General features: G+C 45.4%; 1 protein-coding gene across 3 annotated transcripts in view; it reads left to right on the top strand.

Moving 5' to 3' along the window:
• The window catches only part of COL27A1 (collagen type XXVII alpha 1 chain), a 242,693-nt gene that overhangs the window by 177,444 nt on the left and 52,562 nt on the right, over positions 1-12,687 (top strand). For all 3 annotated transcript variants that reach the window (XM_020965661.2, XM_020965662.2, XM_020965665.2), the window contains exons 34-37: positions 136-189; positions 4,051-4,104; positions 6,247-6,300; positions 10,519-10,626. In XM_020965661.2, the coding sequence (XP_020821320.1) occupies positions 136-189; positions 4,051-4,104; positions 6,247-6,300; positions 10,519-10,626 (270 nt within the window). The remainder of the gene's footprint in view (positions 1-135; positions 190-4,050; positions 4,105-6,246; positions 6,301-10,518; positions 10,627-12,687) is intronic.

Below are 12,687 nucleotides of genomic sequence, written 5' to 3' on the forward strand. Positions count from 1 at the left end.
CTGTCTATTGAGCTGAAGCAGGTAAAAGAGAAATACTTCCCCAAGGGGGCATGGAGGGCCAGGCTTCCTCTCTCCATCCCTGCCTGCTGGCATCTATTGGTCAGCTCTGGCAGTTACAACAAAGCTTTCTTTCAGGGACCTCCTGGTGCTTTGGGAGAGCCTGGCCTTCCAGGTGAAGCCGGGATGAAGGTAAGCAGAATCCATAGTCTAGTCTCCTCTGCCTTTCCTCCCGACCCCTACCCCCACCCCAAGACCAGGAGAACAGAGGTCTTTGTCACTGGCTGACTGTAATGCCTGGGACATGCCTTTTGAAAAGGGATCTGGGCTGTGCTAGGGGGCCCCACAGTTCCCAAGAGTCACCGGCTGTGATCAGCCTTCCAGGGTTGATTGCTCTGGGGCCCCACAGGAGAGACTGGGCTTTTCCTCAGTCTGGGGCTCCTATCCATGAGTAGGGTAATGGGATCTTGGGAACCCCAGAGAGCAAACAAGGAAATCATCCCCAGGGGCCACTCAACTTTCTCAGGCAGCTTCAATTGGAAGGTAGGAGAGAGGCCTTGGGGAAACAACCAGAGCCTGGTGGGGCACCATTTGGAAACCCCAGCTTTTACTGCTCTTCTGTTCACCTCTGAACCCTGGATGTCTGGGAGCCCACTTGGGGGTGTTCCAACGTTTGGATTTTTATTTTAATTTTTCTCAGGTTTACTTGAGTAAGTCAAACCTATTCAAAGCTCCCAGGCCCCACAGAGCCCAAATTCAGATCTCATCTCTGCTACTTACTAGTTATATGACTTTAGGCAAATCCCTTTACCTGTTTAGGCTTCTATTCCCTCATCTGTAAAATGATGGCCCCAGTGCACTTGCTTAATTCAAACACACTCCAGTGGTGTCTAATATTCCTCCCAGCTCTGATTTCCTATGTGCTAATAGTCTGCCGAAACCCACCTTTTGAGCTCCTTTCCCCACCCCCCGCCAAAAGAGGCTTGACCACAAAGCCAAGTTTCCTCCCCCCCTTCCCACCCTCTGCCCAAACATTCCTTGCGTTCCCAGGGGACTTTGAACTTGATCTTAGGTCAGAGTTGGCAGCATTCTGGATAGTCAGCCCCCAGATCAAATCCAATGCCTCCATGGAGCTTAGAGAACACTGGGAGGGGAGGGGGGGAGGGCGCGGAGAAGGGGAAGGGTTCAAAAAAACTGTCCACCCGCAAACAGCCCCTGTCCCCCTGGCTCCATGACCAAGCCTTTTGGCAGGACTCAAAAGATGGGTTACAGTCTATTCCAAGAGCCTTTCAAGCTTTAGATAGCCTAAGGTCCCTCCCTTCTCTAAAGCCTACAAAACCAATGTGCTGAGGTTTTGGATGGGGTTGAGATGCTAAGAAACCCCCCTGGAGAAGAAATATCTCTATCTTTTTTTAGCAACCTAGTGAAAACAGGAAGCATTGTTGTTGACCCAGCTGAGTAGCCCTGGGCCAGAGGGGACTCTGTACAATCCAGCTTGCCCTCGCTGGGCTGTCAGACACTTTTCTGTATCTCTCTTCTTTGATGTTTGCTCTGGCTAACTGACCCTTTGATACATCTAGCTCATTTCTGGCCTTGATGCTCAGTCTGAATCTCAACTCTGTACCCACCGATCTGCCTCCCCTACCTCCTTCTCTACTCTGTGCCCCTAATTACCTGCCTGAGAAACAAACCTCTATTGATCCACCTGGCTCAGCCAGGCTACTGAGGGCCTCTCAACAGGAGGGGCAGGGGAAGGCCCCTGAATTGAGAAAGAAACTTGTGCCTCACAGCCCCTGTGGAGTTGATGAGGAATGTTGGACCCGGGGTGAGGGTATTGTTGAGGTCTGGACCCTGGGAGAGGCTATGCACACATGAGAGTAGTGAGTGCCGAGGGGAAGGAGTAAAGGTGGCATTGCTTAGTGGGAAGAACACCACATTTAGTGTCTCAAAGCCTGGGTTGAATACTACGATCTTAGACAAGCCCTTTACCCTCTCTGGGCCTCAGTTTCCCTAAATGAAGGACTAAATGATCTCTCAGGTCCCTTCTAGCGCTGGGTCCTGTAATGTATACACATAGGAAACAGGAAGATCAGCATGTGGTGAGCTCCCAAGAACAGAGGGAGCTTTGAAGGATACAAGGAATGAGGACCCAAAGACTCCCAGGCTGGAGAAGGGCCATTTCTTCTCTCAACCCACCTCAAATCTCATTTTACTTGCATGGAAAGAGATATGGGGGCCATGGGTAGGAAAGAGCCTGACCTCCATCACTGAGAATCACCAGGATTGGAGGCTGGAGGGTGGGGAGAGGAGAGATGGGATTCCACGTGCAGTTAACCAGCCTGCCTGACCAGCAGCATTGCACAATTATTCTCTCTCTCAGGTCCTCGTTCTTTAACTTACCTCTAATTTTGTCTTCTCCAAGTGGCTCAAATGAAATGATGGATGAGTGAGTGAGTGAATGAATGAATGAATGAATGAACAAAAAGAAATTATTAAGCACCTATTACATGCTGAGCATCATACTAAAAAGTGAGGCATAAATACAAAGACAAACCCTTACATTCTAGTAGGGGAGACAACACACAGAGGGGGATGGAGACCAGGGAGGAAGACTTTGACTTGAAAAGTTTCAAGGATGGGAATGGAGCCAGAGGGGAGTAGATTGAGTGTCTTGTGAAAGTATTATGTGCCGAAGAAAAGCCAGCCTGGGGGCACAGTGGACAGAGTGCTGAGCTTGGAGTATGGAAGACAAGTTCACATCCTGCCTCAGATATGTTTTAGTTGTGTGGCCCTGGGCAAATCACTTAACCTCTCAGTTTCTTCATCTGTAAAATGGAGAGGTTGGACTTAATGGCTTCTAAGATTTCTTCCTGCTCCAAATCTGTGATCAATGCTATCAGTTACTCCGTTCATAGTCAATGAGTTACACTTTAGGGCAGGACTTTAAGTTGTTCAGTGGCTCACTGAAAACAAATTTTTAAAAAATATATATTTTTGTGATTTACAAATAAAAATTGTCACGAGAAAACTCAAATAGGCAACTATGCACATGAGAACTCTTTGCCAGGTGGCAAAGGTCACTGCCACGTTTTCCTCTCTAAAACTGTCCTCAGTTTGAGTAATCTGGATCCATGGGCAAGAGGAACATTTTTCTCTGCCCACTCCCCACCCCCAAAGGAAACAAGAGATAAGAACAATAAGCCAAAATAATTACAAAGAGAACTTTTTTTAAAGACACATTTAGTGAAAACCAAATACCACCGATCATGAGAAACAAAGAACTGGATCTGTCATTTCATTGGCCTGACTCTGATTAGAGATGACAGAAGAATCTCTGTACTGCTTTTCTGGACTTGGCCCACAGCTAGCCCCTCAAGGAGCTTACAGTCTACCCAAAGAGGTCCTTGGAAGGTCAACTGAGCTATAGAACCATCACTAGGTCAGTGAAAGAGCAGGTAGCGAGAGTCTTTTAGGACACAGTGCAGAGCTGGGTGTTTAGCTGGTACATATTCTGGAAAAAAAATTTTGTCTCACTAATGATTCACTTGCCTTTAGTTCCATCTCCTGCCTCTAAATCTTTGCGTAGGCTCTGTCCCTCATGCCTGGATTTTACTTCCTCCTTACCTCTACCTCTTGGAATCTCTAGTTTCCATCAAATTTCAATTCAAATACTACCTTCTTCAGGAGATCTTTATCTCCCCCAGATCCTAATGGTTCCCCCAAAATGTTACCATATATTTATCTTATAAAGTACTTAAATGTAAGCACATTGTCTGTGCCAATCAAATGGAAGCTCATTGAGGGAAGAAATGTTTTCATTTTTGTCTGTATCCATGGTTCCCGGCTCGTAGTAAGCACTTAATAAATGAAGAGGAGTACCCAGGACTCCCAGTCCCTCTTTGGTATAAAAAATGGAGCAAGGATTAATCTGACCACTGGAAAATGTGGGAGACTCAAGGCTAGTGGGGCAGGAGGAAGGGAATGATGGTATAGATGATATGACTTTGATGAGTTTCTCTCCATGACACTGAACCATGTGTTTGGGTTTCATAGGGCGATTTTGGACCTTTGGGCATCCCTGGAGAGCAAGGTCTGGTTGGTCAGCGGGTGAGTAGAAGCCAATTTCCTTCTTATCCCCAGGGCAGTATTGTGTAGTCTAAAGGTCAGTAGAACAGTCATCAGAAGACTTGGCTCTGCTCCCATCCAGCTGTGTGACCTGAAATCTAGAGGAGATTGTACCTCCTCTAGAACCCAGGTCCCCCTCAGTAAAAAGAGACAGTTACACTAGACCATCTCTAAGGTGACTTTCAGCCCTGATGTTCTGTGGCTCTCTTCTAAATCATTCCTCTTCTTGCTGATCCCACAAAGAAAAAAACAATCATTCTGGTTTTACATAAGGAAGATTTGGACTGTAATTTTCTGTTCATTGAATGTTTCTAGGTTCCATAGTAATATTGGGCCCTTCAAAGAGCAAGAACCAGGTCTTTCAGTGCCTCTTAAAGCTTCCTGTCGATCCTTGGGCTGCTACCGGCTCAAACTAATTTAGCATGGCTGATTTTAATCTATCCTGACTAAGGGCCCAAACTCTTCAAACCCAGGCTGCATGAATGTAGCCACAGCAGGTGGTGATGCTCCCCGTCAAAGTCAGAGACATCAACTAAGATTGGGTCCCAGCCTAGGGGACACTGGCATTTACTTTCACAAAGGAGTTCCCATGCATGGGAGCAGAAGAGAGTGTGTTTGAATTAAGCAAGTGAACAAAGAAAGTAGTCATGCTCAGTGGGGCTGATGGGTGACTGTACAGTACAGTATGTTAAATGCCTTTGCATGGTTGGGTGTTTGTTGTATGGGTTGGGTTTTTTTAACTTCTCAAAAGACTACTGGAGAAACAAAGTGCTTATTAACGGATTCATTTTTCACTCTGAGCAGAGAAATTAATGAAAGGGTGAAGAGAGGGTAAGAGGGAAGAGAGTTCCAGAGGTGGAGAGGGAAGCCAGTTTCCTTTACTAGTAGCTTTGGGATCTGTGTCTCCAGACAGTTACATTGAGGAAAGGCATAAACAAGGCATATGCTCTTAAAGCTGGGTGGGACATGTCAGTGACCAGAGGTGCAGGTGCGTGACAGGACCAACTCGTACTGGCTTTCTGGTTGTTAAATTTTCAATATGAGCATTTACATGTTAAAAATTGGCAAATGCTACAAATTAGACTGTGATTTATTATTCTTCTGATTACCTGGACTTAAGAAAGTAGGATAGAGAAAATATTAATAAGCCAGATTAAATTTTAAAGTGTGTTGGACATATATTTTTTGGGAGGGAGTCAGTTGTTAAACATTTACTAGCACAGCTTTGAAAGCCAACCCTGGAGTCAGCAAGACCTGGGTTCAAGTATTGACTCTGACATGGATAGGCTGTATGACCCTGGATGAGTCACTGTACGCCCTCTTAGTGTCTCCACATAAGTCCCTAAAGCTCTCAGTTGCCAAGCAGCTGTTAGTCTGCATTGGTAGAAGATGTTTCCTTACTCAGAGTTCCCTCTACCATTTCATGGGTCCTGTCTTCCCTTCTGCCCAAAAACAAAAAGGGGAGAAGGGGTTTTGATGACCCTTCAAGGTCATCTAATCCAACAGCCTCATTTTGGAGAAGTGGAAACCAAGGCCCACAGAGGGGAAATGATTTGCCTAGAGTTCCTGGCAAGAGCGTGATCTTTCAGGCTGAGTCCTAAACTTCTAGTTAGATTCAGGGGAATCCATTTCTGCATTCTACCAGTGACTCCCTGAGCAATCTGAAGGGTTTACTTATTGAGGTCATTCTCCAGTGGCTGGATAAATGAGCCTAAAGCTGGTTGATAGACCAGCTTTTGGTCCCTGAGGAAGTATGGGTGGCAATGGGGAGGAGGCATCCTTCCCCAGGGAATATGTCTTGGGGCAGAACTAGAGGTGGAGAAGATGACCTTACAGAAGAAGGAGATGTATTCTCCCTAACACAGCCTCTTCTATTTCTAGGAATGGGTTAGTGGCCTGAACAGTAGACTAGGGTCACAAGATTCTGAGTTCAAGGCCTGGCTCTGCCACTGGTATGGGCAAGTCATTTCATCTCTCAAGAGCCTTAGTTTGCTCCTCTGTAAAGTGGGGATAATAATGCTTACAGTATCTACTTTGTAGAGTTGTTCAGAACAAATGAGATAATATGTATAATTATAAGTACCACATGGGTGTAACCTGTCATAATTATTCTTATTCCCACAGGGAGAGACAGGGCTGGAGGGAGATAGTGGCCCAGCTGGACCTGACGGTCTGAAGGTATATGGTGAAATGGGTTTTGGGAGGAGGGGATGTCCCTTGAATTAATCTTCTAGGACATATGGACCCTTTCCTCATGGGCTCCCTGCCACCAGAAGCAGATTCAATAAACTTCAGTTTTTCTCCTATGGTATTACAGGGCATGAGGACTTATTGCTGGGAGGAACATTAGAGATCATCTAACCCAACCCCTTCATTTTTACGTAAAAGGAAACTGAGGCACAGAGAAGGTTGAGTGCCTTCCCAATAGTTACACAAGTAGTAAGCAGCTGAGTTGGCATTTAAAGATCTTCTGACTTCAACTACAGTAACATCTTACTGCCTCAATTCTTACTTTTTGCCTTCTCCAAACTCTGGGAATGCCATCTCCTTCTTCAAGGTGAGATAAAGGAGAATGAAAATCCTTCCTCCCTTCTTGTGGCAGAAAGAAGAGAGTCATCTCAGTATCATGGTGGTTAGACAGCTGTTTCTGGCAGGTGCTCACTGGCTCCTCCCACCCTTCTCCTCCTCGTCCTCCTCTTTGGCCGCATTAACCAAAAACCAGTGGCCAACAACTGGCCTGCTCTTGAGATATGAAGGGGAGGGGGAGTTCCAGTGTAGGATACTGAGGTCCAAATGGGATCCATTTCCCTCAGTCTTTCACCATAGTTCAGCCAACTCTTTTCCAGTTGTAGAATGGGAGGGAGCATCTTCTCTACGCCCAACAGAGGAGCATGAACAAGCCCACATCTGTTCTGCGTGCACTAGATTTTCAAAACCACATCAAGTTATTTTCAGATCATAAGCAAATACCCAGACGTTTTTAGATGAATCCTCTGTGTCTAGTCTCCTGGAACTGGAGTCTGCCTTTCTGCTTAGGAATCTGAAGCTACAAATAGGGCAATCCCTCTTCTAGACTTGGTCAACAGCCTTGGTCTCCTTTCTTTCTGTAGCTTTCTGTTTCGTCCACTGCAGTGAAGTTGTCCTTGCTCATTCAGTACCCTTCTGTGTCCTCTTATCTTCATTCTTCCTGAAGACTACTAACTGGGTCCTAGGACTTTGAACTAGAAAGAAACTTAGCTCAACTAGTCCCACTTTCTGCATTTTACACGAGGGAAAACTGAGGCTCAGAAAGGTTAAGGAATTTGCCCAAGGTCATGTGGTAGTGAGAGCAGAACTGGGATTCTCACCCAAGTCTCCTAACTCCTAATTGAGTCCATCCTGCTAACTCTTCTTTTTCTGCAGATGAATAATAGGTCTTTGGTGACTGTATACCTTTGGTCTGTTCCTGAGCCTTATAGGATTGAGCAGAACACTCCTGATGTGTCTTTCTGGCTTTCCAGAAATTTCATTCATGCTCCCAAGATTCCTAAGTGACACCTAAGATTTCTGGTCTCCCCCATCCCCTTTGGCTTGAATGTTTTCTGACTGGCCAGGAGATGTCAAGTCCTCTCCTCCTGCAGGGCTAACATTCCAGCCTCCCTCTGTCTTTCTTTTCATACGAGGGTCTCTTAGCCTCCCCTCTTCCAACTCTGGGAGAAGCTCTGCATGGCATCCTCTGACCTGGAATTTTGGGAGCATAAAAGAAGAAAGCAGCCATGCATCCCTCCCTTTGCCTTCTCCCCCGCCCTGCTGCATTCCAGAAATCCCCCAGGCAGGAATCAATCATGAAATTTCCTGGCTCCCAGTCTCAGGTTGGAATCCTGGCGTTCCAGAGCCCTGGCCCCACTCTCTCAGTTCCAGGCATTTCAGGCCTCCAGCAAGCCCCAAGGGCCCAGGGAGTACTATTGCAGCTGAGCCCACCAACCTCATTCTTCAGGTGTCTGTCCTGGGAACCCTACTGACTTCCATTGGCTGATATTTCTTTGAAAAATACTAAATCTTGCTCTGGCAGGCTGGGTAGCCTGGTGGGACTGAGTTTCATTTGAGTTTCAAGTACCAGCTCCAAAGCTGCTGATAGAAGTGTGTCCTTGGAAACACTGCCAACTCTTTCTGGGTTCCCATTTTCTCCTCTGATAATCATAATACTTTTGCCAACTCATCACCCCAGAAAGGTCGCAACAATACTATCAGTGAAATTGAAGGTGGGATTTATGCAAATCTTTTGTAATATGGTTGCATTATATTTTCACGTCAGCATCCGATGATTTAAATGTCAGCCTGGAGAGTTTTCTATCAGTCAGAATTTCTTCTCCATGGACAGTGCCTCCACTGGGCCCCAATCTCTCATCACACATCATTAGTTGAGCAGCAATTCCCTTTCAATTAGCCTAATCCTCAGAGTTCTCCCCTAAGTAATAACAGATATTTCAATTAGGGCTTTATGGCTTACAAAGTGCTTTCCTATGAGCTGTGTAGTGAAAATAGTACCTCCATTTTACAGATGGGGAAACTGAGGCACAGAGAGGCAAAGCAGTTTATCTAGCCTTACATATAGGAAATGTTACATAGAGATTTGAAGCCAGGTCTCCTGTCTAGAAGTCCAGCATTCTTTCAGTCACTGTGCCATGCCTCTTTCCACTTGGTGTAGTTCCTTAATCCAACTTTTTGGCCTAACATCCTATCCTTTCATTCCACCACAATCCGGGATGAGAATAGTTGTTCTCTTGCCTCTTGGGTCATAGTCTTTCTTCATTTTCTCAGTTTTCCTAGGTAGTGTCCCCAGCTTAGCTTTCAGCTCATATGGTCTCCTGATCATCCACACTTTTGTCGCAATTATGTCGGGGGGCCAGTGAGCTTCAGTAATTTTTTTTGGTGGTGGTGGGGTTCCTTTAAAAAAATTTTAATTTATATTCATTTAATAAGCATCTATTTTCTGTTCCGTCCACCCATCCTCTCAATTTAAAAGAGAAAAAGAACAAAACCTTTGTAACAAATATGCATAGTCAAGTAAAGCAAATTCTCCTGTTGGCCATATTTAAAAACATAGGTGTCATTCTGCATACTGAGTCAGTCAGCTCCCTGTTAGGAGGTGAGTATCATGGTTTATCACGTGTCCTTTTGAACCTTTGTTGATAACTGAATTGATCAGAGTTCCAAAGTCTTTCAAAACTGTTTGTCTTTACAATATTGTTGTTACTGTATAAATTGTTTTCCTGGTCTTTTAGCTTCAGTAACGTTAATGAGTCCAAGATCATGAATTCAAGCCCTGTGTAAACCATCTAAGCATTTACTACTCTCCATTTACAGGCTGAAACCCAGATCTTATCTGAAGAGAGGAAGTATAGGGAGCTCTGCATCTAGGAAGGAAGGCTATTTGGGCCATTCACAGTGGGCATTCAGGGCTGCCCTCAGAAGTTCACACATTACTAGAGCTGGAAGAAATCTTAGGCATCATGTAGTCCCCCTTACTCCCTTTTCTCCTTCCTGCCACAGATGAAGAAACTCTAAACCGACCAAGAAGGATCATTCTCCCCACCACTACACCTCAGATCATCAGCCAGACACTGTCCTTTCCTTAAACTGCCATGACTTCATGCCATCTCATGCCATCTCCTCTTAGTTCTCTCTAAGCCAGTCTCCAGTTGTCAGACCACATGTCATATCTTAGTGGCAGGCCTGTCACCCTCTATTTGGGATAAATACGCCCAATGGTAATGGAAAGGGCTCCCAACTGCCCGTGGGATTGTTCTTTGGCATGGGGATCCATATTACTCATATCATTGCTGTGGGTTAGACTATACCTGATATTTGAGGGTGGCCTGGTTTGGGGGGGGTGCCAAAGAAGAGTCTTTGACTGATCTAGGCATAAAGCAACCTACCTCTATGGTCTGACAGAGCATGCTTTACCTCTCCCACATCTTTGGGTCATCAGAAATCAGAACACACTCATAAATGAGCTAAGATACATTTAAAATGGGGAGGATGGTCAGGAGTTAATTTTAAACCTTGGCCCCACTCAAAACTGATCTCATTCTGTCTGGGAGGAAGCCATTAGGTCCATGGGACAAGTGCAGGAGAGTAGTGTTTGAAGATTCTTCCCCCCTCCCACTCCTTCAATGTCCTCATACCCCAGCTGGACAGCTCCCTCTGACTGGCCAAGGGCATTTAAAAATAATTGTCCTCATTACTCTTTCTCTCGGCTGACATGGCTGCTGTAATTCCATATGACTCTGTTTTTGTTTTGAGAACAGATCGTGAAATCATGGGTCGTAGGGCACCTAACTCCCCCCCCCGCATTGTGGCAATATCCCCACATTGCAATGGCTTGGGTAAGCTGATGCCTCTTTCCTTTCCCAGGGAGACAAGGGTGAGCCAGGCCCAGATGGTGAGCGAGGAGAGAAAGGCAAAGAAGGCCTGAAGGGCAAAGAAGGTCCCCCTGGCTATCCTGGCGTCACAGGTGTCCGGGTGAGTCAGCACAACCAAGCTGCCTGTTTCCTTATCACTTCTCCATACGTCTGCATGTGTCTCTTTCCCTCTTTCTGGCTGCGCTGGAGTGGGAACAACTGACGTAAATCCAAGAGATCCAAGAGGGCATTTGAACTCTCTTGGCATAGTTTATAGGCTGACATTCTGCCGTCGTAGTGTACTTTGCTTTCTCCCGGTTACAACAGGATACTAGTCAAAGACTTTGATCCAACAGTGTCTTAAGGAAAGGGAGTGAGTTGGCCTTGTGGATAGGCTCATAGAATTATCAATTTAGGACTGGAAGAAGTCAGGAGGACCTGAGTTCAAATCCAGCCTCAGGTGTTTGACACTTACTAGCTATGTAAACCTGGGCAAGTCATTTAACCTGGATTGTCTCACCAAAAAAAAAAAAAAAAGAACTGGAAGAGACCTTGGAGATTATCCAGCCCAAGCTCCTCATTTTACAGATGAGGAGAGTAAGGCCCAGAGAGGCAAAATAACTCACCCAGAGTCCCACAGTTAGTTGGTATTTGAGCTGGGATTGTAACCCCAATCTTCTCTTGGCTCCAAGTTCAGTACTCTATCCATTATACCATATTGTCTAGAGGCTTCAGAAAACTATAGTCCCAGAGTCTTTTTTGTCTGGCTTCCAAATTGTCACTGGCTATATTTTGCTCTTCATCTCACAAAGATGTGGGAATTAGAGCCTCGTGCTCCCACCACCCTCCCTACTGCCACCACCAGCACCACCACACAGAAAGAGCAGCAAAACACGGCAATGTAATTAGGGAACAAAAAAAAGAGAGGATAGAGGCGGGAATGTTATTACTGTCCTGTTATTTGAAAGGGCTCTCTTGGGAGACAGAGATCAGACCTAGATAACTCTCTTGGCCCCTTGGGTTTAGAACTGGGAGCAATGGGTTAGGGTTAGGGTTAAATTCCAGTTGTTTGTGAAGACCTACTTCTTTATAGAACTGGTGGTGGGAGGGAGTTGTGCAAACAGCCATTAGCAGAGGCTGAAGGGGATACTCTTCAGACAATTCCTATTGGAAATGTCATATAATCACAGAATCTCAGTGGTCAAAGGAATCTTAGAAACCAACTAGTCCAACCTGTAGTTTTAGAGGAATTGCCTTTGCAGAAATCCCTGACAAGGAGCCATCTACCATTCACTTGGAGACTTCCAAAACCAATCTTCCAAAGCAGACCATTCCACTTTTGGATAGCTCTAATTCTTACGGGGTTTTTCTTTACTCTGAGCCTAAATATACCTCTCTGTACTTTCTGCCTATTGTCTCTACTTCTACTCTCTGGGGGAAAAGCAAAACTTCAGTCCTTGAAGACAGTGGTCATGTCTCTCTCTACACCCCTCACCTTGCCCCAAGTATTCTCTTCTCCAGACTAAACATTCTTTAGACTGATCTTTTTCTCTGGCATGGCCTCCAGTCCTCTCAGTACCCTGATGAGCCTTCTCTGAATGCCCACCAAATTTTAAGTGTCCATTCTAAAGGTGTTGGAGAAGAGCTTCCTGTTAAGGTATTAATTAGACTTTGTTGTTTTGGGGCATTTCAGTCGTATCTGACTCTTCATGACCCCACTGGGGATTTTCTTGGCAAAGATTCTGAAGTGGTTTGCCATTTCCTTCTCCAGCTCATTTTACAGATGAGGAAACTGAGGCAAACAGGGTTAAGTGACTTGCCCAAGAAGTACCTGAGGCCAGATATGAACTGAGGAAGATGAGTCTTCCTGACTCCAGACCCAGCACTCTATCTAGCCGCCCTATTCATTAGATTACATGACCTCAAAGGTTCCTTTCAGCTTTGAGAGTCTGTGACTGAGGCAATGTCAACATCAGATTCTATGCAGGAGCTTAGAGAAGATGGTGGGAAGACTTTAATGGGATCTTAATAGATCCACAATTAATCAGCAAGCATTCATTAAGTACCTACTGTGATCTAGGCATTGGGGATAGATGGGCAAAAATGAAAGCATCCTGCTCTCCTTGAGTTTCCACTGACAGCTGGAAATAGGAGTTATGTAGGTAGAAAAAGAGAGGGTAGG

Source organism: Phascolarctos cinereus, unplaced genomic scaffold, assembly GCF_003287225.1.
Source record: "Phascolarctos cinereus isolate Bilbo 61053 unplaced genomic scaffold, phaCin_HiC Scaffold_2;HRSCAF=192, whole genome shotgun sequence".
Taxonomy (NCBI): Eukaryota; Metazoa; Chordata; class Mammalia; order Diprotodontia; family Phascolarctidae; genus Phascolarctos; species Phascolarctos cinereus.